The following is a 27,031-nucleotide window of genomic DNA, read 5'->3' as shown; positions in this document are numbered from 1 at the left end:
CGAGTTTGCTCGCCTGCTCACGGAGTTCCCGGCCCTCACGCGGCCGACGTTTTCGGCCGTCGCAGTACGGCATGGGATCGAGCACCACATACCAACCACGGGCCCGCCGGTCTACGCCAGGGCCCGCCGCCTCGACCCAGCCAAGCTCGCCGTGGCGAAGGCCGAATTCGACGCGTTGGAGCACCTCGGCATCGTGCGGCGCTCCGATAGCGCGTGGGCCTCGCCACTGCACATCGTGCCAAAGCCGGGGGGTGGATGGCGCCCGTGTGGCGACTACCGCCGTCTCAATGACGCTACCACCCCCGACAGGTACCCGATCCCGCATATCCAAGACTTCTCCGCCCGTCTGGCGGGACGGGTCATTTTTTCGAAAATTGATCTCATACGGGGATATCACCAGGTACCTGTCAGGGCGGCCGACGTCCCTAAAACGGCAGTCATCACGCCGTTCGGCTTATTCCAATTCTTGCGGATGCCGTTTGGTCTCAAGAACGCGGCTCAGGCGTTCCAGCGCTTGATGGACGGCGTGCTGCGTGACCTGCCGTTCCTTTTCGTTTACCTGGACGACATCCTCGTCGCCAGCACGTCCCGGGCCGAGCACCTCCTCCACCTCCGAACACTGTTCGGGCGCCTCAGCGAGCACGGCCTCATCGTCAACCCGGCCAAATGCCACTTCGGCACGACGGCCGTTGATTTTTTGGGCCACCACATCACCAAGAACGGGGCCGTGCCGCTGCCAACCAAGGTCGAGGCCATCACCACGTTCCCGCGTCCCCGCACCATAAAGGCCCTGCAGGAATTCCTGGGAATGGTGAATTTTTATCACCGCTTCGTGCCCCGCGCTGCTCAACTCATGCGGCCCCTCTACGAAGCCCTCCGGGGCAAGCCGGCCAAGCACGACATCGGCTGGTCCGCAGCAATGGATGCGGCCTTCCAAAGCTCAAAGTGGGCCCTCGCCGACACAACACTGCTCGCTCACCCGGTGCTCAACGCTCCCATCGCCCTCACCACGGATGCCTCCGACTACGCGGTGGGCGCCGTACATGAGCAATGGGTGAACGGGGTTTGGCAGCCACTCGCTTTTTTCAGCCGGCAGCTCCGGCCGAACGAGCTCAAATACAGCACGTTTGACCGGGAGCTCCTCGGTCTACAACTGGCCGTCCGCCATTTCTGCCACCTCCTGGAGGGCCGACCTTTCACGGCGTTCGTCGACCACAAGCCGTTGGTTTACGCCATGGCCAAGGTCACGGAGCCGTGGTCGGCCCGCCAACAGCGCCACCTCTCCGCCATGTCGGAGTTTACCATGGACATCCGGCACGTCGCCGGCAAAAACAACGCCGTGGCCGACTGTCTTTCCCGGGCCAGCGCAAACGCGGTCCACCTGGGCGTGGACTTTGCGCTTATGGCGGCGGACCAAACCACCGACACCACGGTGCAAGCCCTCCGGGCGGCGGACACGGGCCTCCGCCTGGCCGACATCCCCTTTGCGGACACTGTCCTGCTCTGCGACGTCTCCCAAGGCCAGCCTCGCCCCATCGTGCCCGTCACCTGGCAACGCCGCATCTTCGCCTCCCTCCACGGCCTTTCCCACCCGGGCCGGAAAGCTTCCCAGAAGCTGGTGTCGGCGCGATTCGTCTGGCACGGCCTTCGTCGGGACGTCCGCGATTGGACCAGCACCTGCACGGCCTGCCAACGGGCCAAGGTCCACTGACACACCTAGGCCCCGCTGGCACCTTTCACCGTGCCCGAACGACGTTTCGACCACGTCAACGTGGATCTGGTGGGCCCCCTCCCCCCGTCACGGGGGTTCACACACCTGCTCACCATGGTGGACAGGACCACCAGGTGGCCGGAGGCCGTTCCCCTCGTCTCCACCACCACCGCCGACGTGGCGCAGGCTTTCATCGCCACCTGGGTCGCCCGCTTCGGCGCACCGGTGGACATCTCGTCAGAACGCGGACCACAGTTCACCTCCGAGCTGTGGGGCGCGGTCGCCCGCAACCTGGGGGTCAAGCTCCACCGTACTACGGCCTACCACCCCCAAGCAAACGGGTTGTGCGAGCGATTCCACCGCTCCATGAAGGCCGCGCTCATGGCCGGCCTTCAAGACGGCGGTTGGGCCGACCGGCTGCCATGGGTCCTTTTGGGCCTCCGCACGGCCCCCAAGGAGGACCTCCAGGCATCCACCGCCGAGCTTGTCTATGGCCAGGCGCTACGTGTCCCGGGCGAATTCGTGCCCGACGCTACCAGTCCCTGGTCCGCAGCTCACCAGCGCTCGGACCTCCAGGAGGCCGCCCGACGGTTTGCCCCCGTGCCAACATCCCACCACGGTGACCCCCAGTCCTACATCCCCCCAGCACTTCGCACAGCGGAGTATGTTTTTGTGCGTCACGACGCACATCGGGGGCCACTCCGGCCGCCGTACGACGGGCCCTTCCGGGTGCTGCGACGGGACGACAAGTCGTTCGTCATCGACATCGGTGGCAGGTCGGACCGGATTGCGGTGGACCGCCTCAAGCCGGCGCACGTGGACGTCGACCACCCACCACGGGTGGCCCTTCCGCCACGGCGAGGCCGCCCCCCGTCCACGGTGCCCCCCACTCGACCGCCCACCACCACACCGGTCCCCCTCCCACGACCCGCCAGGGGTCGCTTCGGCCGGGTCATCAGGACCCCCCTCAAATTGACCCTGCCGGTGCAAGTCGATTCTGGGGGGACGTGTGTAGCGGCTACCGCTGGGTTTTCACAATCGCCTTGCACCTATCAAGGACGCGGAGCGATCACCATGCCGGGCTCGTCCAGGACGCCCGGGCAGGCCCGCGCTCAACTTGCCAGGCCTCGGTCGGGACGCCCGGGCATGCCCGGGCAGGCTCGCCCTCAACTTGCCAGGCCGCAGCCAGGACGCTGGGCCACGCCCCCTCTCGCCTTTCCTGGGCAAACGCTCCGGGATAATATGTATATATATTGCTGCCCGATAAACGGGCTTTTCAGAGTGCCTGAGTGTTTGGTTTGATTAAAGCAACTCGGATGAATTCCAGCTTTTTGTCGCGTCCATTCTTCCGATCGACGTGGGAGCCCCAGCTCCTTCAATACATTCATAAATGTTGCATGCTTCAATGACCAATAACACCCGCTCCTTATGGTAGCGGCCATGGGGGTTGAGGGCCTGTAAGATAACCGTTTTATTCATCAGGCCATAGCTGCGTGGCATGCTCTCGTGAGATCTTGCGAGATTTCACACGATCCCATTCAAATTGCAAGGGCATATGGTATTTCACAAAATACAGAACCAAACACACACATGGAGCAGGAACAGCATTACATTACAGGGGCCATATTATTATCCTAATCATTATTGTTAAAATGACTATGCTATTATTACCCTCGCCAGAGGACTGGGTATTGCATTTGAGTCGTTTGTCTGTCTGTCTGTTACTTGCGAAAAACGAAGAATTTTCAAGTATATTGGTTGGTCTTATGCGTTATTACTTGGCAAAAATTATTTTTATGGCATAGCCGTCTAGAGCAGTGTTTGTCCGTCTGTATGTATGTATGTATGTATGTATGTATGTATGTATGTATGTATGTATGTCCCCTCAAACGTATACCAATCAGAGCTGAGGATCTGGTCACATGACAGGGTGATGTGATTACGTCTGATGTCATTACGGCGGTACGGCGGCTGACTCTCCACACTCCGCCATCCAATTTCGTTCAGGCCGAACATATTGTCGAACTTGTCATATATCACAATCGCCATGCTCTACCTTTACGTTTTTCATTCAGTGTGAAACACAAACAAACCGATTGTTAAAATGACTATCAAATATTGAACGCTTAGACGTTACGTCTCTTCCAACAAAACGGTATGTATAGGCCTTCGGCTTCATGCCTCACATTCGGGCCGTTTCAGACAAATTGAGCCCAGGTTTCTTAATACAGTAGGGTATCGTTTCAGTAGTATCGTTTTCGTAATCATAATAATATAGTAAATATGACCATAACACTTTAATCCCAGTGTCATGAATACAAAGTTAATGGATTGAAGCGGTGTATGGTACATGAATAGATGATAAGCGGTGTATGGTACTAACAACCATGGAAGTAAGGAATTCGCCTTGGTTTTTTGATAGCTTGTTATTAACCCAACCCTTGTGGGATATATGGATTACAGTGGATCTTCCCTCAGTTATGTAAGTACCTCACGGATGTCGGGATTCCTCCAAATTTCTTTGTTTCATGTTACAAACAGCATTAGCGACTGTTTAAAAAGCTAATCATGTGTGTTTATAATTTATAAATTTTACAAGCCTGGCTATGCCGCAGTTAGACGTTCGGTCTTGTTATTACAGACCCTAGACATCAAAACACTGAACATTTCGAGCAAACAATTTCAAATAGAGGACATGGCCACCATTAGAGCATTTAAATTGCATCAGAGGTGGCAATAAATGTGAATTGTTGTTCCCAGCTTGCCGACTTGATGACAGAAGACACCATTTGCATTTTCCCCTCCATCCCTACCCAATTCAGAATCCTGTGCGGGCGTGGGCAACTTGCTTGTTCAATAATATGAGGTGCAAACCTCTCAAAATTATGAGAATCTCTCTTATGAGGTCAAAGTACAAGTTCTGTTACTCTCACATAGCAGGCAGGTGGGTGGTCTCTCTGTTTTCTACCCTCTATGGAGGGTTTTCAGAGTTATCCCATAATGTTGTGCTTGCCGCCATGTTGGTTCTATTCGCTTCCTTGGAAACAATTTCATCAGTAGCTCTACAATCTAGCACATCTATCTCGTTATTCTGACTTACTGCAATGGAAGGTTACGCTAATGCTTTGGCCTTGTTTACTTTTTCTTGCTTGTTTAGCTTCATGGGTAGTGAATCTCCTGTATTCTCCGATATTACTTCCTCTATTCTCTCAGACCTCTGATCCTCCCGATCTACTCCAGGATGCACACGTGACACGTTCTTCCAGTAACACCCTCCTGGTTAAACTTCCAAAATCCAGGCTGACTGTACACCTCAACTCCCTTTGTCCCTTGCTTCTCCTGTCTATGGGACCACGTTCCAGAAGCCATTCTTCGCTCCAAGACTTCAAGTGCGCCAGCATCTTGTGTCATCCCCCATCCATGATCTTTATTACCCCTCCATTAACAATTCCTAACCCAACCCTCTTATTTGCTGGTTTCAGTGTTTCCCCCTCTCTTCTTTTCCTGTTAATCTATTCCCTTGCTGGTTGTGCCCATTGTTGCCCTACTACCCATTGTCAATATAACAGTGCTCTTTCCATGATCCTTTCCGATGGAACTCGACCATATTCATTTGAACCGGAACACATTCAGAGCGAATTGGAATATGTGTATCCCATATGGAATTCTGAGAAAAGTTTAATTGATAGGTGCAACTAAATGAGTACTTGGAAGGGTTGGTATGAATGCGGACATTGCATGGGAATGGATCTGCCACCATTGTTACTTGAAAGGAGCATTTTTCCTTTTCCCCAGCCAAGCACCTTGCTCCTGGACCCTGGTGAAGGTACATCACAGCCACAAATAGCGATGGGTAGTACACATCCCTCACCCGACTTTCACGTTGAGTTTTTCATGAAAAGATGAAGTGTTCAAAACCTGTGTGGGTATTTTAAAGATGGATAGCTTGCTACCCTATAATGGAATAATTGCAACCTTTGCCTTGAGTCCCTTTGAGATCACCTCCCATTGGAATATCCGATGTATGCTTGCTCCCATTTTGCTGTAACCATCTCAATTATCTACAGTATCTTTGGCAAGGAACAACCATCCTTTAATGTCCTGTCTCGCTCCATTTCCACTTGTGTTGATGTCATTTCTCACCTGGAGTCTTGCTTTTCTCACTTTGGAGTCAGTAGACCACCCGCAACTTCGATATCACCATATGTTGGTCCAAACTTCATTCAAATTATCACCAACTTAGAGAGGTGAGCATGGTACTGAGCTATTAAATATGTGTGAGGGAAAAGTATGACAGAAGGAAAAACATGTTTGAGCAGGTCAACCCTCCAAGGATGTGTAACAAATGCAAACGCATCGCCAAATGAGAAACGTATATGGAATAATACATAAAATGTACATAAAAGAGCAGGAAATAGCTTCGGAACTTTTAACCCACATTGGGACCACGACAATGATCGGATACAATACCTGTAGGAACCTGTTTGTTAAAAAAAAAAAAAACACCTATTTGGAATCCCAGGCAAGAACAAATGGCCACATTGTGATTGACTTTTGATTTTACTATGTAGATCAACTTCCACTCTAAATAGCAATAGCTCGTGATTAACAAGCTATAAAATACGAAGCAGATTGATGATTCGGGTGGGTAAAGGTGACCGAGTGTCCTTGCAAGGCGATAATTGTACAAAAGCTATTGCAAGTGGACACCTCCAAACAGGTGATACGCCATCTCTGCCACTTGCAGACAGCACTTGTCAAAGCGTAGATCGTCAGGCACAGGCAGAACCCACTGACTGGTCACACAACGTACAATGACGGTCACTTTCGCTTCAATTCGGACGTTTGGAGAACAAGGAAACGGTCTGTAGGTGTGTAGATTAAACGTTAACCATCTAGCAATACGACGTGTCGTCCAGCCAAAACTTGAGGGGTGGATAAAGCAATATCATTCGATATGTCAGAAACAAAAAGGATTTGCAAGGATGTTTAACCCGACGACGGACTCGCACACAACGACGCAGAGAGTCATACGTTTAACCTCATGGTTTTCATTTGGGGGGAACATCTGAAGGCTAAAAGTTTGAAAGAACCAAGGTATGGGTCCGAAACAAAAATGAAGAGAATTGAATGCAGAACTTCTCCCGGAGAACTATCTTTTGCCTATGCAATTTGTAGACAATGTTACGAGAAAAAGTGCAAAATAAATGTTTTCCTCTCCTGCAGAGAAAGTAAATAAATAGATGTTTTGGGGGCGTGGACTCGGTTGTAAACAACATGCAGCTTTCATTGGCTACACAGCAAAAGTGCAAAATGTCAATGACGATAGTTGTCAACAACATGGAGGAGAAACGAACATCCATCGAAACGTTTCGCACTCTATATAAAAATATGAGCCAGTGCAATGCTTTGATCCTCGGCACATCGTTTTTCACATTCAGAAGAGCAAAAGTGTAAACTTAGAAACATCACGTTGATTATAAATGGTCACAAAACACTTTTAAAAAATATTCACAACTCTTGTGAACCTGAACACACTGCCTTGGGCCCAGCCAGAGGCGTTAAAACTTTTGTTGTTGTTTTTTTTTGTTTACAATATGTACAAAAATCGCAAAACACTCAACATCTCAGGAAGAGGATATTTGGTCTCTCGAGATGTGGGGCCCAAAACAATAACGATGGTGGGCGATAGACGATGAGTGTGGTTACATCCATTGGGGTCTTAATGTGACGGCGACGTGAATACAAAATCCATGTGACGTAACGAGCAAGGTGATGCAGGGTAAAATGTTCCGTGAGCTACTGCATCTGCCCATTGGCCTCATTGTTGATGCGAATCAGGAACAAGAAGTGGGTGCAAACGAGAAACAGGAGGTGGGGGTGGCACTGGGACCTTGGGCCGACAAAGGCGTGCCTGTTTGTGGTTTGTCATCTCTATCGCTCTCTGTCCTGATCACCGGGTCCTGGGGCACTGGCTGATCGCGCCATTCGGAGTGCTGTGAACTCAGGTGATGCCACAGTAGCTCCGGGCTTGAAAATACACGTTGGCAGCGTGGACACGTCACAGGCCTCCCGAAGAATGAGCCACTAGATAAAGTCGTGGCCTGGGTGGTAAGAAACGATTGTTCCCGTGCCAATGATCCTGATATCGGTTGTACAATGCCTTGCACAGGGATGAAAGTAACGGCAGGTGATGCTGGAATGATTAGCTGTACCACAGGAATGCCCAAAACATTCTGTGCTGTCCCAAGTAGGGTAGGGATCAGCATTTCTGAAGAGGCTTGCTGGGCCTGGAATGCCGTAGTTGGTGGGTGGGTACAGCTTGTGTTACTACTTTGTGTTGGTATAAACGTTGTACATGTTCCCATCCCATAAGGTTGTCTGGGCTGGTACAGCACACCGAGGGGTGGTGGTCGGCCCGGCACCACACACGTTGCTGATGACTTATAAGCGAACGCGGGTCCTGGAGCAGGTCCACGATTGATTGATGAAGGCTCTAATGGCACATGGTAAGCCGCAGCACCAACACCACAAGTTGGGAATAGTGAAGGAGACGTTTGTGGCACGTAGTACAATAAACCTGCACCTGGAGGCTGACTCTGTGTAGGTGAGCCCATTTGGAAATCGAAGGCAGATGCTGGGCCCGTTCCTGCACAGCCATGAGGGTGTACAATCTGGTAGGTGAATTGACTTTCACCAACGCTTTGCATTGAAGTTGAAGATGATGATTTTACATCCAAAGTGGCCTGGTAAAGTTCATGAGACACTCTACAGGGTAAGCTGACGAAAGCTGATGTTGCTCCTTCTTGACCAGCTGAAGCTGCACCCAAAGTTAAACCAAGACTAGAGTATCCGGGTTGCGCTTCAGAAGTGCTTGAAGTGCCAGCTTCTTGAAGCATTGCTGTTGACTGAGTGGCCCAGTTATATGGCACTTCCCAAACTGAAGGGAACTCTTCCTCTGAATGGTAATCCAGGCTAAGTTGTTGTGAGTCTCTGCCCATTGGAGATCTTTCACCACTCTCTTGCCTATCACTGAGGGATGGTGCCCTGGTGGACATCGGCGACCCCTCTGCTTCTTGGTTCTGTGAGTGAGTCAACAAGGGCACATTCTCTTCTCCAGTCGTTTCACGAGACTGCATCGGCAGAGCTGATTCTTTTGCTTTCGTTGGTTGTCTGGATTCCTGACTGTTGCCCCTTTCAGAGACAGGAAACGGAACCATTTGTGCTGTGGGAAGAAACAAAGAGGAGATAAGCTGAAGGCCTCCTAATGACACCTTTGGTGGCGCTTTCCGACTTGGGTCTTGTGAGTGAAGTGGCAGGTGGCTATACAGCCGGTTGCTCTTTATCTGAGGTGACCTCATGGTGTCACTTTCAATGATCTTGTCATCTGATTTCCCAGCAGTGGCACTCACATCTGAAGATCTCTTTGATGCTGTGTTCACCTATGCAAAATTCACGAAAGAAGATTATGAACAGTGACATCAATGAGGATAGCAACAGCATCCCACCTTATACACAGAAGGACACCTGTCAGGGGCAATAGCTACACAAGCAAAAGAACAAAAAATAATAATAAGGAAGTTTTGACGTAATATATAATGTAATGGTTCTGACGTTTCAAACATATGGTCAACTCTATTTGGGTCAATATAAGTCCCAAAGTATTTAGTCTTGTCATTGTGCTGAGCGACTTTGATATGTGCCTTCTCCGCAGGTGACAAGGTTTACATCTTTCTTCAGCAATGCCCAAAGTGATTCCATGCACAGAAGGAAATTTTGTGGTACATTATGTAGGTCACCCAATGTCCACAGGGGATTTGCCTCATTTTGTGGACTATTGCATTCGCAAGATCACAACAGGCCAATTTGTTGCCATTTTCAAAAGGTCCTTGATTGAGAAAACAATCACAGCTGCTGCAAGAGGTAATTAATCTGAATTGTTTGACCCAAGTTTTACAAATTATTGAGAAAATCGAAACGTGATGTGATCATAACCACTTCTACGCACAAATGCCAGCTGAACACCTGTGGCTGTTATTACATCTGCCACTGGAGGTGGACGGAGTTTATGTTTTCAACTCTGCGATAAGCAATCAAAAAACAACGAAATATCTGCGATCACAAAGCAATTGCTAAGAGTCGCCGGCCTCCCCTGGCACCCACGATCCAATGATGGCCATATCCTTTCCAGACCACCATATATGACTTTGACCTTCAACATTTAGGGATAGATTTAAAATTGAAAAAATGTGTCCATCTACAATCTATCCAGAAAACTCATCATCATTAAAATTGGAGGAAAATTATTCAAGTTATGATCACAAATGTGTTTTTTGTTAATTAGGTCACAATCCGAAAAAAGTAGGTCAAGGTCTATAATGAAAAAAATATCAGGTGCACAACATTTATACAGGTAGACTATTCCGATGCAAGGACATCTTGGGAGGCTAAGCGGTCTTTGGGATTCTCATTGGCAAAATTGAGCGATGACAAAAAACTTTTTTTTCAGACTGCCATTTCACCTTGACCCATTTGACCTCAAAGAGATATGATGTAAACTATGTGGAAATGCATCTTTCTCTAGGCTATCTATCAATCTATTGAGGGCAATTTCATTCTGATTGGACAAACCTCAGTCAAGTTATGGTGAAAAATATTAAATTTTCTATAATTAGGGCATGGCCCTAAAATAAGTCAACGTCAAATTATGTCAACCCCGCATACTTTCTATTCACATTATTGATGCAAATTCCATTCTGAAAATTCCAGCAAGAGATGCAGCTCGAAAATTGGCAGAAGAAACCCAGAGAAAAACTGAAATGGTGGTTTGATATACCTCGGGGTCTAAGACCTTGACAATTAACCCGGAGGTGTATGATGTAAATAATTCGAAAAAATACAACTTGCTCTCGGCTATCTAGAGAGGGCAATTTGGTTCCGATCGGACAAATCTCAGTCGAGTTATAGTGAAAAATGTTAAAATGGCTATAATTAGGTCATGATCTCCAGCCTCTGGAACAAACTCCCTCACTCCCTTCAATCCCACTCCTCCCTCCAGGTCTTTAAAACAGCTGTCCACCACCATCTCTTATCTTCCCCCATCCAAAACCTTGATCTTTTCTACCCCCCGCTAATTCACCCCAGATACACTTTTTTGAAATTCCAACTTCTTTCCTGGAAGTCCGAGCAGTGTCCATATGTTTTATACCTCTCCCACCTCCCCCCAAGCCCTCTCCCTCACACATTTCTCTCGATGTCCCTGCTCTCAAATGTTGTGTTTGTGTCTTTCCCCCTCTCTCCCCATCTTATCTACCGCTCCCCATATTTTGTGTTTTATGTGTCGCTTTGACTTTTTGTGTGATTAATGTTAGCTCTTTCACGAGCCTCGAACTTGTATACCAAAAAAAATAAAAAAAATTGATGCATCATTTTATACTGAAAGTCTCAGCCTGATCAGAGATACAACTCGGGTTTTGGCAGAAGAAAAGGAGAAAAACCTAAATGATAGTTTGGTACTCCAAAGGTTCTACAAAAACAAAAGTCTGTGGTTACATTAAAAATTGGGACACTAATTGTCTAAGCAAACCCTACAACAGCAACAAGCCTTCCCTTATCATATAGGGGGAGGTTTAATAAGGGAAGAAAAGTCTTTTCTTTTTTTTCGAAGAGAAAAAGAAGAGAATGCAAAGGAATACCAGGAAGAAAGTCCAGGAAATCTCCAAGCAGTCAACTAGCTGTCATATTGATATAACCAATCACAAATTTTGAGCTTCCATTCGTACCCTTTCCGACATTAAGAACCTTCCAAAGGTAAGTTTCCAATGGGAAATGAATGAATACAATTTTGTCATCAGGTTGGGACAGTTCATAAACTAGTTTAGTTTATGCATAAAAAGTGTAAGAAATCGTTTACCTACCGCTTTTTCTAGGCAGTGGCTTAAAGAAGTACAAGGTGTGGATAACGTGCTTTCTGGTTCATTCCTCCAGGTGACCCTTCTACCAGTCAGCTCTTGTGTCGATGACGAAATCGCTGACTGGCTAACAGATGAGTTAGTGTCTGTTCCTGCAGAACAATCGTCTGTAACATGGGAAACCGAAGCATCCACAGAAAGTGTGTGAGGTTGGTCGGATGAAGGATCCACCTTGGGATCCTCCAGAACCGGTGTTGTCGGTGTCATTGGAGATGATGGTAATGATGGCAGTTCAACCACACTCATGTCTTGTGTTGTACAAGGTTCGGCAGAAAAGGTTGAGGAGACTATTGTTTCAGTGAAGACCGTGGGATCAGACACCCCAGACGAAACTGCAGTTTGCATCACGGTGGCCAGTTTTTCGGTGACAGGACCCGCTGACACTTGTTGAAAGGGTTGCATCTCCTCGGGAGAAGCAACAATGCCTGGTGTAGTGACATGAAAAGGAAGACTTGCTGCTGAGCGTCCTGAAGAAGGCCAGGATTGTGAGCTGGTAGACATCGATGAGAATGGCGAACTTGACCGGCACACAGGGGGTGGCTCCAGTTTAATAGGGCAGCAGGCTGGCAATATAAAACAAGAATGAGGTTCTTCTTTAGCCTTGGGGCTGATGTCACATCCTGATGAAGGTTGTGAACATGTTGAATGGTATTGGACCTTTAATGGGCCAATCGGCAGCGGATTATCACTGCACCAAACGCTGGAGGATCCTTCCTTTTCTTGGCTTCTCCTGTGGACCGTTGTATCTCCCAATGGAACTGTAGCAGATGTCTTGTACTTTGCTGCGCTGATATTTCCTTCCACTTCAGAGCTTTTCTCTTCTTCAGCATCAGAGAACTGATGCTCTTGCTCCTCGATGCAAAGACTCCCACTGCTTCCAGGGGTGAAATCTGTGAAAGCACAAACAACTTGAGACATTCTCCACCTATGATCTGAAGCTCTCCACAAGGAAGTTCTGTAAAAATAAAACAGAATGAAGAGAAAATCGCCTCTTTTATCCCATCCCTGTTTCCCACATACTTTGACTGTAATCCGTCTTGGAATCTTGTTTTCATGATATTTAAGTAATCGCAAGGGTATATTTCCTGACATGGGTGGATGGCTTTGCAAAGTGTCCACATGCACAGCAGAACCTTAGTGTGTTAACTACGACCTTACAAGTTATTGCCAGGGGTAATGCTTTTCTTCTTTTTAAGTAACATTATCATGTCCTCTTCTCGTTTGGCTGACATTAGGGCAAAAATGTGAAGCCTTTGAGACCAGCAAAGTGCCCTTCAATTTGCTCAATTTCAATAGGCAAATGAGTCCTTCTTCAATGAAGCGAGGCCAGGGTCGATTAGCGTGCATGCATCGCCACCCCATCAATGACCCTGACCTATCAGCGTATTCTGATGTACCATATTATGTTACAGAGTATTGGTGCTGCCGAAGCATGTTCTTGGCCTGGGTTATACTGGGCGGTTTGCCATTGCCTTCCCATAATGAGTGTAAAGCCTAGCTAAAACACCCCTGGTGAACTCACAAAGCTGTAATGAAAGACAATATTTTGCTTTAGACGTTTTTCTCATTCACTAAGCTGAGCTGATGTCTTTTTTCCCCTCCATGTCGAGTATTATCTGGCATTGCGGTAAGTGGGAAAAACAAGGTGGAACTGTGAAACGTTCACAGGGACAACTCCGACCGATGCACCTTCATCCCTAAAATCCCACATAATGTCGCCCATGCCCAGAGAGTTTAAAAGCGAAGGACAAGTGAATGGGCAGCACCAAAAATGGGACGTTCAACAGGTCACTCGGACCGTTAAAAGAAACAAACGTGAGGACTTATTAGGAATGCGTGTGGGGAAGCTAACGGCGGAACTTGGAAGACCTGTTCGAAGCACACATGGATACAGTGGCGAATTGACATGTCGTGTGACGAGGAAACATACATTTTAAAAGCCAATACCTACGGACTGACACATCATGAGCTTGATCTGAGGAAGGATCCACCATAAACGTTGTTGGAGGTATAATTGGAGATAACACATAGAACGTACAATAAAGGGAGCGGGAAACAAGAGGGGGAGAAAGAGGGAAGCACAACAACAGTAGAGAACAGGGACATCGGGAGATCTGTGGAAGTGAGAGGGCTGGGGTGGGGTACAAGGGATAAACAAGATGGACACTACAGGGGCTTTCATGAAAATTTCTGAATTTTCAAAAGCTCGGCGTGTCCTCAAGCTGAAACTACCACGTCACAGGAAGGAACAACAGTGTGAGTTTCAAAAGGAACGCTCCAGTGAAGTCAAGGTCAGTGTGTGTCGGTGAAACCTGAAACAAGGACATTTATACATATTTAGGATCCCAAGTCTCATTGAAGGGAATCAATCCAGCTATAGAGTTGCAGATTAAACTCGGTGGTTCAAAACAACCCTATTATTTTGTACGTCTGAGCGAGCAAGATATGGTGCTGGGGCCGCGTGCTTATCGTGACAGAACACCATTGTCAGTCGCACTTGCATGATTGGCCTGTTGAAATTGAATTCCTAGAAACGAATGCGGCCATCAATAAATCTCTACCTAATCTCTGGTAAGGAACCATAATTCTTACACCAATGCTAACTCCGGCTCAATTACCGTAGCCATAACACCCTATAAATAAAGCCGCGAGGAACCGCAGCACCGGTTTCCATCCCCAGCAAGAAACACACAGGCCGGGTTTAAAGTCGGCCATATCCAATTACTGTATTAACATCGATTTTCAGTGCAACTCCTCAGTTTTCAACTGCAATTTTTGTTGTGTTTTGGGATTTTTATTAACTCGACCTTGATTTACAACAAATAGTTGCTCTAAAGTTATATAATGGTTTGATTTATTTGGCATGTGGGCCTACCTTTGTAAGAAAGTAACGGTTTTTTTTAAGAAAGAAAGTTTCGGTAACGTTAAGTGCAATTTCAAAACAACAATTGAACCTACACGCAGCTATTATGACGAGGTGGGTGCAGAAGCTAACGGAGGAACTTGGAAGACCCGTTTGAAGCACACGTGGATACAGTGGCGAACGGACATGTCGTGTGACGAGGAAACGTACATCTGGATTAAAAATGGAGGTCAAAGTGGAGGTTGTCTTCCACTCTGTCGCACAGCTTTTCCATGAGCCTCGACCTCTTGCATAATATGGCGCATCGGTCTACTGGGTATTGATCCACAATCTAAAACTGAAATTGCCCAGGCCCGAAGATGAAGTGCCACATTAGATGGAGAAATTGAAATTTCGTCGTTTTGAATGGTCATTATGAAGTGGCCACGCAATTGTTACAGGTAAAACGACCCGTAAAACATTGAAAGTGATCACCTTATTGGTACACGCAAATTGAAATGGTCTTGCATAAGTTATTCATTCAACAAACCAACCTCTTTGCATGCTGGAGAAGAAGGGTGGAGGGGCCGTGCAACTGCGTGGTCGCACCACCCCTCCTGCATGGCATGTTGTTCCACAAACTGGACAAAGCACTCGTCCCCATCCATGTCCGGTCTCCCACACAGTTGCTCCCCTGGGCTCTGACCTGAGGTGCACATTACTTGATGCCATACATATAACATGACACATATGGAGGAGGGTTGGGGGTCACACCCAGAGACATCGAGGCAGTGAAGACCCATGTCATAAAGAACTGTCAGTTGGGGACTCAACTGCCCTGATCTAGTAAATATACCTCGACACCTTTGCCCACAGCACAGATATTACCATGGATTGACGTGGATCATTTTAGACCATAGAAGGTACATACATATGGGAAAATGACGTTTAGAAAATGATGATGATGGGTCTTGTTCTTTAGCTGCATCACCAACAATTAGACCCCAATGACACCATTGCATTTGAAAAGTAGAGTGTGGACAGACTTAAGGACTTTATTATTACTCACCCTCCCTCAAAAGGTCTTCCCCTACCAGTCCCAGGTGCTGGTGAGCAAGAGACCTTCTGTAGTACCCTGGGAGCTGCCACAGCTGGTGTTTCTACTCGATGCTGCTCTTCCTTCTTGGGAGGAGGAAAAGCCTGTTATGTGGGTGAGGGAAAGGTGGAGAATGGACTAATTGAGCAATTACCTGATGATTAAAATACGTACTATAACACCAGCAAGCATTTCTAAAGAGCTACATCATGGTGTAATGTGTTGTTCTTCAATATGATAGAGCATGACTACATAATATGTCTGTTAGGTGTGTATGTGTGTCATTGGTTATCTCCATATGCGAGTTTCAGAAGGTAGAATGGAACCTTTCCAGGACACACAGTATCGTGCGTGTGTTTGTGTGTGCTCTAGTTGCTGTTGTTGGCTGCTATCTCCACACGTAGGTGGGTTTCAGGAGGTTCAACGGAGACCTACAAGGTCTCAATGTATCCTCCTCCATAAAGTCAAATCAGTGCCACACCAGAATGTCCGCGCAGAGTCTTTCGTGAAAAGCCGTAAGACATTGAAAAGGCCATCGGATATCTGGTCTTTAACCCCTTTTGAGCTATACACATGCCTGCTGCAGGTAGCAAACTTGGTCAATTAATGTCCCATTGCCCAGGTGACGACACGCTGCTTGGCCGGGCATCAAGTGAAGTAGCTCAAGGGCCCTTCAGTGAGACGCGCAATCCGAGGCATCGAGTCGATCTTGTGCAAAAGGTGGTCGACTCGTTTTGGGAATGCTTGACCAGAGATGTGTTCCCATTGTTGGTGCCACAACAAAGTGGAATGTGGAGAGACGCAATGTTCGAGTGGATCATGTGGTCATGGGTTCTGACACAAATGCTGTCAAAGGAAGTTGGAACATCGACAGAGTTGTTCAGGTGTATCCTGGTCCCGATGGGAAAATCAGGAATGTCAAAGTAAGGATGACGTCAACTGAGTACTGGTGACCAATCACAAATATTGTCGTTAAATATCCAGCAAAAGTTTACGAGGACTAGCTAAATGGATGAGATGGATGCCCTCATAGGGGGTGGGGAAAGGATGTTCCATGGAGAAAAATTAAATTTAGAAGATATTTAGAAATAATAATTTTTAGCTGACCTGGAACGTAGTTCCGGAGAACTTATGGGATGGCATGCATCGGTCCATCCGTAAGCACTTGCAACTTCTTCTCTGAAACTGCTGATGGGATTGTGACCAAACTTGGCACAAATCATATGTGGTATGTTGCAACTCAAGTTTGTTCACGGGATTTTAAAAAATCGGGGTCTACGGAGGTCTACCGGGGGTGGAGGGGGGTCAAAGTGGATGCAGGTTTGACCCCCACCAAAAAAGGAATTTGCTTTTTCCTCTGAAACTACACACACGATTCCAATGAAACTTGACAATAACCTTCATCACCCGTGATGTACCGAAGCTGATGAAAAATCTGCCCCTTTTGGGGTCTACGTGGGGCGGGGGGGGGGTCAAAGTGGGTCCACGTTTGATGCCCCCAAAATGGATATTTGCTTTGTTCTCTGAAACTACACACACGATTTCGATGAAACTTGACCACAACCTTCATCATCTGTGATATACCAAAGTTGATGAAAAATCTGCCCCTTTTGGGGTGTACGTGGGGGGGGGGGGGGTGGGGGGAGAGGGTCAAAGTGGGTCCACGTTTGACCCCCCAAAATGGATATTTGTTTTGTTCTCTGAAACTACACACACGATTTCGATGAAACTTGACAACAAATTTCATCACCCGTGATGTACCAAAGTTGATGAAAAATCTGCCCCTTTTGGGGTCTACGTGGGGCGGGGGGTCAAAGTGGGTCCAGGTTTGACCCTCCAAAATGGATATTTGCTTTGTTCTCTGAAACTACACACACGATGTCGATGAAAGTTTACCACAACCTTTACCACCCGTGATGTACCACAGTTTGTTCACGGCTTTAAAAACATCTGCCCATTTAGGAGTATATGGGATGGGGGGGGGGGGGGGTGACTTGGGTGCCCCCCCAAAATAGGTGTTTTTTTGTCTTTGTTTAAAGTCTTATGATTATGTTAGTATGATTCTACATGCTGTCCTGTCTTCTAGCAACCATTAATTGGTCTAATATACCTTTATTCAGTGCAGTATACTCTTTATTCTACCAGGTGAGTGCCAGGGGTCTTGCTCCTATGTTTTCATGATACACTGTAGTATAGCCAATGCGACCAATGTTATTTGACGGCATGAACATAAGTGTGGAAAAATGTCGAAATTGTGATAACTCTATAGTATGTAGAGCGGCAAACGATGTTATCTTTGGATAATATTTATGAGTAGTTTTGGAAGAAAATGCACCATGTAGTTTTTCAGAGTCTTTTGCTCCTCTGGTTTGCAGAACTGAGAGATAGGTGTTTCAACATCCTGCCAAAGAAGTCAGTTTCATGAATGGAAATGTATGTATGTGTCCTCACCGTTGGGCCACAACTGTACACAATCTCGACTACCATTATCATTCTTTTTTGTTCGATGTAATCATTTCTGGTCCTTCCCTGTGAGTCAAAGCATGACAGTTCAATGTGTCATCAATCAGTCTTGGATCCCTGAAATGCAGCTTGTTCTGAGTTAGTCACATTGAGGAAAGATCTTCAAAATGTCCTATCATTCAAGAAAGTTAAGTTACCGTAAATTCCCTTTGTCTTCATCACGCAAAGTCGCAAGGTGTTGCACGAACGAGGTTGTGGTCCTTTGAAAGAGACACTGAGCCAACTTTCTCCTCTCCCCGAAGTGGCGACACGACACGTAAAAACTCTTACACTAGGCCAATAACAAGAGAACAGAGGATTGCAGCACATTCTTCCATAAATCTTCCTTAAATAACCCTGTGTTGGACAGGAGTGCTGACAATCGGTTGGCCGATGAAGATGAGGAAAAGGTAGAGCCTGGGCACACCTCCCACACACTTCCTGCCTCGGCAGGCTGCCTGGTTCATCCGAGGCCTCTAATTGGTCTGCTCAGCCGAGGGAATCTCAAAAGTTATGGACAAGATCAGCACGATCAGGAATGCTCCCAATTATAGCCTCGACACTACTCCAGATTCAATTATCCATGTATGTACGCATCACACGAAAAGTGGAAACGCAACAGCACTCTCTCTGGGTCCTTCCATGGATTCTTCCCATTATTTTAGCAAGCCTGAGACAGTGCAATATTCCCACATTGTAATTACAGATGGACAGCACTACCTCTGGTAGCTGCTGGTAAACATGGCACTATATTTAGGAGAAAAGCAATCCTGCGTCAGTTCATTCAAGGAATTTTCTATCAGAGCAACTGTTTATTTAAGAATTACAAATTACAAAATTATTTTATTTAAGAATTACATTCCCAACTGCATCCTGTGACCCTCTTCCTTCCAGTCAATCAAGATGGTAACATGTCCCACTCTTCCTTCTAGTCACTCAAGATGGTAACTGAGCCAACTTTCTCCTCTCCCTGAAGAGTTGTTCTTCCTTCCAGTCACTCAAGGCCTTCTGCCTTCCAGTCACTCAAGGCCTTCTTCCTTCCAGTCACTCAAGATGGTAACATGTCCTACTCTTCTTTCCAGTAACTCAAGATGCTAACTGAGCCAACTTTCTCCTCTCCCCGAAGAGGTGTTCTTCCTTCCAGTCACTCAAGGCCTTCTGCCTTCCAGTCACTCAAGGCATTCTTCCATCCAGTCACTCAAGATGGCAACATGTCCCACTCTTCTTTCCAGTAACTCAAGATGGCATCCTGTCCCACTCTTCCAGTAACTCAAGATGGCATCCTATCCCATTCTTCCATTCACTCAATATGACAGCTACCTACTCTCCGTCTCCCACTTACCTATTGACAATGTTTTCTTCTGTCAATAACACCACTAACCAGCATAGGAAAAAAAAATGTTTTTTTTGGATTTTTTTTTAAATCGCTTTTTAGTGCCTAAAACTTTTTGATTAATGACAGTTATATACAAGTACACATTCGCATAGATAAATACAAAAAATTACCAGTCATTTGAACACAAATAAATCAAACAATTCTGGAAGCGGTCAAAGTTGGTGGTAGGGCTTCTTCTTCTTCCTGAAGGTCATCATACTCAACTCAGAAATGTGATGAACGGCACATTTACCACCATATATTCAACTAAAAGGTAAAATGATGATTTGACATTTGCGATGGATTCTGATTTGGATGTAATTGCTTTTCCATTATATTTGCCTTCATTTCAAATACACTACGTGGCCAAAAGTATTCGGACACCCCTTCTAATTAGTGCATTCAGCTATTTCGGCCACACCTATTGCTGACAGGTATATATAATCAAGCACACAGCCATGCAATCTCCACAGACAAACAATGGCAGCAGAATAGGCCATACTGAAGAGCCCAGTGACTTTCAATGTGGCACCGTCATAGGATGCAACTTTTCAAACAAGTCTGTTTGTCAAATATATGCCCTGCTAGAGCTGCCCCGGTCAACTGTAAGTGCTGTTATTGTGAAGTGGAAACGTCTAGGAGCAAGAGCAGCTCAGCCACGAAGTGGTCAGCCACACAAGCTCACAGAACAGGACCACCGAGTGCTGAAGCGCGTAGCACGTACACATCGTCTGTCCTCGGTTGCAACACTCACTACCGAGTTCCAATCTTCCTCTGGAAGCAACGTCAGCACAACAACTATTCGTTGGGAGCTTCATGAAATGGGTTTCCATGGCCGAGCAGCCGCACACAAGCCTAAGATCATCATGTGCAATGCCAAGCGTCGGCTGGGTGGTGTAAAGCTAACCGCCATTGGACTCTGGAGCAGTGGAAACACATTCTCTGGAGTGATGAATCACACTTCACTATCTGGCAGTCTGACAGACGAATCTGGATTTGGTGGATGCCAGGAGAATGCTACCTGCCCGAATGCATAGTGCCAACTGTAAAGTTTGGTGGAGGAGGAATAATGGTCTGGGGCTGTTTTTCATGGTTCGGGCTTGGCCCCTTAGTTCCAGTGAAGGGAAATCTTAACGCTACAGCATACAATGACATGCTAGACGATTGTGGGCTTCCACCTTTGTGGCAACAGTTTGGGGAAGGCCCTTTCCTGTTTCAACATAACAATGCCCCCATGCACAAAGCGAAGTCCATACAGAAATTGTTTGTCGAGATCGGTGTGGAAGAACTTGACCGGCCTGCACAGAGCCGTGCCCTCAACCCCATCAAACACCTTTGGGATGAATTGGAACGCCGACTGCAAGCCAGGCCTAATCGCTCAACATCAGTGCCTGACCTCACTAATGCTCTTGTGGCTGAATGGAAGCAAATCTCCGCAGCAATGTTCCAACATCTTGTGGAAAGCCTTCCCAGAAGAGTGGAGGCTGTTATAGCAGCAAAAGGGGGACCAACTCCATATTAATGCCCGTGATTTTGGAATGAGATGTTCGACGAGCACATACGGGTGTGATGTTCGGGTGTCCACATACTTTTGGTATTTTAGTGTATGTTAATGTTTCTTTTTCGCTTGAGCAACGCCGGGTAATCCAGCTATAAACTCTTATATACTTTACTCAGTGTACAAATACAAATACAACTTTGTCTGGGGGGTACCATAGGCTACGTGGCCACGGCCTCATGCAGGGGTGTGGGGGCCGGGGTTTGGGGCATAAATTTTATATGTAAATGTGTACCATGTAGCGCTACCTGGTGATGGTGGCAGAGGGTATTAACATTTTCTTTTTTACCTGGGCAACACTGAGGTTAAAGCACTCTTTGCTCGGGTAAATGTTTCCTCCTTCACTTCCCTCCCCTGCTCCAAAACGCAGGGGCCTGTCAACCACCCCCCCCCCCCCCCAAAGATGTGTATGTAGTATATATTTCCCTTCCCTCTCCCCCCTACCCCACCTCCCCCTTCCAAAAGACCCAGACGATCCAAAAGTTCTCGAGGACCCGAAAGACCTAGAAGACCCAAAAGTCCCTGAGGACCCGAAAGACCCAGAACACCCAAAGTCCTCGAGGACCCAAAAGACCCAGAACACAGCAATGTCCCCAAGGACCCAAAAGACCCAGATGACCCAAAAGTCCTCGAGGACCCGAAAGACCCAGATGACCCAAAAGTCCTTGAGGACCCAAAAGACCCAAAAGCTCCTGAAGCCACAAAAGGCCTAAAGACCCAAAAGACCTAGAAGACCCAAAAGACCCAAAAGACCCAGAAGACCCAAAGAGCCAAATGTCCCCAAGGATGCAAAAGACACCAAAGATCCAAAAGACCCCGAAACCCCAAAATACCCAGAAGACCCAAAAGTTCCCGATGACCCAAAAGTTCCCAATGACCCAAAACACTCAGAGGACCCAAAAGAGTCCCCCCCCCCCCCCTGAGTCCGGCAGGCAGGTATGCTACAATGTGGGGAAGACAAATGATTGGTCGAATGGACCAGCGGCCCCCCTATTCTATCAAAGTTGGAACATTAAATTTCCATCAAACACTCTTCTATGAGCCTTAACTTTGTATATTAAGAAAAACAAGGACAGTTTGCAACAAAGATTCACACGCAATATTGTGCCCTGATCACAATTTCAGCAAAGGATTTTAAATGATAAACCAAGTGATGTATGCGTTTACTCAAACTCAAATATACTTATACTTATATATATACTTACTTATAAATACTTATATTTATAAAAACTTATATAAAGCTTATACTCGTTTGTCATACTCAAAGCCGTCAAAATAATCCAATGGAATGAAACTTTCATTCCACAGCAATAAAAAAGTGGATTGCAATTAACACACATTTAACAATCAAGTTATTTTGCTTCATTTGCATCATGTTTTTTTTTTATGTGCCACTGTGCCACTGATGCAGTGCCTCTGCTACCAGGAAGATGGTACTCAGAAGGACCTCAGAAGGATGACAGGCTGAGTCAACCCACCTGGTGTTATAAAACAGCACAACAGGGACTAAAAGTCAAGACCCTAAGATCTTAAGCCAGGCACCTTTACCGTTAAGCCAATACCAGCCTTTGTGAAGTTGTGGTGTGAGCCCTATGGATTAACATACCAGGCAAATCCATGATGATATCATACCAGTGGAAGTCAGCAAACTGACACAAGGAGGGTGAAGGATGGTGGTTTGGACAGGATGGAAGTATGACTGGGAATAACAGGAGGGAAACAAAGTAGAGAGGATTTGAAGTGTGACTGAAGGTCATGCATCTGTCTACAAGTGACATCAATCTCTAAATGGTTTATACCAATGGGAAATTACAAGGCAATGAGGTCTACCTCACAGATATCACACATAGGAAGTTGGATTTTTTTTTGGCCCAATTTTTGGAATTCGTAGCTAAACATACATGGTCATAAGGAACTATGTTGGTTCGATCTGTTCGGGTTCAGAGGTTCGGGGTCCGCTGCACATGTTGCTTCGATTGGCAATTGCTCCTTCCACCTCTTCAAAGCTAAGTTGCCCGGACTGGATCCATCATATCTCTCTGTTATGTTTTTGGCCCCGTGTTACTGTTTGGATTTTTGTCCAATTCTCCGTGTTTAATCAAACCTTGTCATGCTGTATTGTCTAATTAGTTTTCGTGTTGCTCAAGGCCTACTCCTCAGATAACTGGCACCCAAATGCTGTCTCTGTTTTGACGCCGCGTTCATCGTTTCACTTGTTTTCTCCCAATATTGTCCTTGCCGTTTCCTTAACCCGATGCTATTCCCGCTCCTCGCTTCAAAATAATATTTTTAAAAAACGTTTTCACTCCAAAACACCAATCTCAATCTGTTTATAATTCCCTCTGCCTGTGTTTCCTGCACTTCATCCTTTATCTCTTTATTTTCTCAATTGCTCCAAACTAAATCCTTGAATGAAATGCTTCTTCCTTTTTCCTTTAAAGGCTTTTAAATACATTTTACTCGTAAAATGCGTCATCTTCCTTTTTTCTCCATTATGAGTACTCCGTGTTTTTCTTTTTCACCATGATTTATCCCTCTTATTCTTCTTCACAAGGATTATTTTCCAAACCTGTCTCTTACCTAAACGGTCCATGAATCCTCCTCCTGTACCTGCAGCACCATCTTCCTCCGTGCCTTCAACAATAATTATTTCTACCCATCCGATGATCTTTGTCTCCATATATCCAAAATGGGAATCTTGAGAACTCCAGTTTGCAGAGGTTGTCTGCTCATGAGAATCGATTCTCCATCACATCCTTTAACAGTACCTGCAGCAGCTCTCTGCTCACCTTCACTCCTTCATTCCTCTTTTCTCCCGCCTCTGGAACAAACTCCCTCACTCTCTTCAATCCCACTCCACCCTCCAGGTCTTTAAAACAGCTGTTCACCACCATCTCTTATCTTCCCCCATCCAAAACCTTGATCTTTTCTACCCCCGCTAATTTCACCCCAATTCCACTTTTTTGAAATACCAACTTCTGTCCTGGAAGTCTTTGGTGTCCTTGTGTTTTATACTTCTCCCTCCCCCCCCCCCTTCCCATGCCTCCTCCCCCCAAGCCCTCTCCCTTCCACACATCTCCCTGCTCTCAAATGTTGTGTTTGTGTGCTTCCCCTTCTCTCCCCATCTTGTCTTCCGCTCCCTCTTTTTATATATTTTGTTTGTCTGGTTGATTTGTTTGTGAAGTAAATGTTAGCTCTTTCACGAGCTTCGATTCAGTATACAAAAAAAAAAAAAAAAAAAAAAAAACTGTCAAACCTCTCCGTGTCCATATTCTCCCCCATATCTCCTACAAACCCGCGTTCTTCCAATCCCACCCATTCTATTAGTCCGTGGGCCAGAGGGGCCTACCGTGCACCCCCCCCCCCCCCCTATGATCCTACTTATTGGGTGTCATTTTGTTTATTGGTATCTCCCCTAATAGAAAAAAGATGTTAACAAGAAAAAAACTCATTTGGTCAATATTTTTTAACTCCCTATTTCGATCTTTGTCAAGATGATGTTTTTTCACAGATTGCCCTATTTCTTGGGGTCCGTGAATTTTGTACTTGCAACTGAGGCTCTCTCTCCGTAAAGATATGTCCAAATTGGACTCAATTTGGACCATGTTAGCATTAACTTTATCACAATCAACAGACAAAATGTTATCGATATAGTTTTTTGTCTTCATTTATTAATGTCACATAATTTGCATATCATGGTACATGTTAGATGACATAACAGTTTAGCATATAGTATGTGTTCCTCTTAATGAATGTAAGCGTTTATGGTTACATAATTCCAGTTAGATACATTACAACAATGATTAAAGCAACAAAAGCTTTAATGGCAAATAGTTTTATGTGATAGATTTATACATCTTTTTCTTTTGACCACACTTCATGAACACTATTGAGTACAATAGTGACATGATGTCTAAGTCACCTCTTTCTTATGTACAAAGTAGTGTTAAATTTGAGGTAATAAATAGCACACAGGAAAAAAGACAATTGTATGTAAAATTGTCACAAAATCTAATCTCACTGCGATTCAAAGTATTCGAAATATCCCTTGGGTACTCTTTGTGCGATGAACCTTACACACGGTTCCTTATGTTCAGTTTAAATGGAATAATAAACAATTACACTGTTTAACACCCAAACTTCGTAATTCTTGAATACAATAATTTGATAATGAAAACTGTTAACTACTTTTGTTTTGAATAATTGTTTTTAGTTCACAATTCTTAGTTGTACAAATATTTTATCACAAGAAACAGAGGAAATGAATCTTGAATATTACATGTATGATGCTTCAACAGAAATAATAAAAACCATCGCTTCTATTGAATATGCAATATGCAAACTGTTACTTATGGAGGCATTATTCTGGTTAAAAGACTAGGTTACGTAAACAGAAGGAGTAAAGTTGGGAGGTCATACTTGATTCCTATCGTCCTGAAAAATTCGCTCTCATAAAACAAAAATAAATCTACCATCAGATTTTTGTGTGTGTTTTAACCATACTGGTAATAGTTACATGCATTTCGGGTTAACCCTAACCCTAACCCTAACCCTAACCCTAACCCTAACCTGCCGCCTACAAAAGAAGAGGTATAACAACTGGTTTCTGACAGCAGGATCACACTGTCACTTAAATCAACTATTAAAATTGGATGCAAAAAAATATTTGTTCACTTGGTTACTAATTTTAAAAGTTGAAACAGAAATAAACAGAAAGAACAAAAACCATGATTAAAGTTTCTTTAAATTTCATCTTCACTGTCTGTGTCATGATCTGATCCATAGCACTGATCATCATCATCTTCTGAATAGTACTCGTCATCACTTGGTTCCTCTTCCACTGATACAAGAACATCAACAAGCCTCGGTGGTAGGATATCATTAGTTGTCCACAGTGGTTCCAACCTGTCTCCATTCTTTGTCCAGCCATGACCATCTGTTGGTGCTGGAATGGCAGGGTTGAATTCATGAGCCCTCTTCCATATTGCTACCTGGTAATTCACCCTGCGGATATGTTGTTCAAGACTGTTCTTACATGGTGGGAATGAGGATAGATCAACATGAGCAGAACTACTGAGTTCCTCTGCATCTCCTCTGCACTTCTCCTTCATCATGATGAAGCGAACTTCATCAATGTCTGTGAAACATGATTTGCTATATAGTGCACAAGTGAATTCCTCAAGTTTAGAAATTAATTCACTTGAGACAGTCCAGGATTCCCCAAGGTCTGACAGAGGTTTAACAAATTTGGTAGACTGCTGCAACAGTTTGATTGGCTTGACTTTGCCAATTCCTTTGAAGGCACTTGTTGAATCACAGCCTGAGAAAGCATGTAGTCCAAGTAAAGCTGAGCAGTATTCAGAGGAGGACTGCTTTGCAAAATGGGTGACATCTATTAGCCTTTGCTTGTTGCCTCTTCCTGTGTCAAAAAGCACTCTGATGTCTGGAATATGGTAGGCATAATGAAGTAATATGAAAAAGATATCACTGTCCAGGCTTTTGACTTGTACATGATCATACCCCTCCCTGCTCTTTGCCATAGTTGCAGTACAGGATCATGCGCGAGTCAGTTTCTTCCTGGTTTGACTTCAGGGATTCGATCTCAGACCGCAATGTTTGTTTCCCATTCTGAGAAGTAAGAAGGTGGGCTTCTCCTTCACGAATGAAGATCACTTTTCTTCCATGCAGCTTCTTTGCCATGTCATGCTCACTCCATACATCAAGAAGAAGTTCAATGAGCTGTTTCTTGTTCTCATCATTAGTCAAGAACTGCTTCCAATCAGCCGGCCTTTTGGTTTTTCCTCCTTTGATCATTCTCTTTTCCGCACACCCACGTTGTGTCCGTTCACTTGACTTTACTGAGTCGAGCTTGTACATATCAGTGCTGAAGACTACTTCTGACTTAGATGACATTGTGTTGAAGATGTTAATGCCAATCTCTTTGAAGTTTGTAGGAATCTCTTTGAGGTAGTAGAA

The 27,031-nt window shown here is 45.7% G+C and overlaps 1 protein-coding gene across 1 annotated transcript in view; it reads right to left on the bottom strand.

Annotated features, from left to right (window-relative positions):
• Nucleotides 1-6,170: 6,170 nt before the first annotated feature.
• Nucleotides 6,171-27,031, bottom strand: part of LOC137436684 (zinc finger protein 40-like) — a 32,018-nt gene continuing 11,157 nt past the window's right edge. Inside the window, exons 3-6 of the mRNA XM_068130675.2 lie at nucleotides 15,594-15,724; nucleotides 15,079-15,230; nucleotides 11,629-12,572; nucleotides 6,171-9,153 (exon numbers count right to left, since the gene is read on the bottom strand). Coding sequence (XP_067986776.2) covers nucleotides 7,549-9,153; nucleotides 11,629-12,572; nucleotides 15,079-15,230; nucleotides 15,594-15,724 — 2,832 coding nt within the window. The 3' untranslated portion in view covers nucleotides 6,171-7,548. The remainder of the gene's footprint in view (nucleotides 9,154-11,628; nucleotides 12,573-15,078; nucleotides 15,231-15,593; nucleotides 15,725-27,031) is intronic.

This window comes from Myxine glutinosa, chromosome 11, assembly GCF_964187855.1.
Source record: "Myxine glutinosa chromosome 11, kmMyxGlut1.1, whole genome shotgun sequence".
Taxonomy (NCBI): domain Eukaryota; kingdom Metazoa; phylum Chordata; class Myxini; order Myxiniformes; family Myxinidae; genus Myxine; species Myxine glutinosa.
Note: the sequence above shows the minus strand (reverse complement) of the source record. Positions and strands in the feature narration are given on the sequence as shown.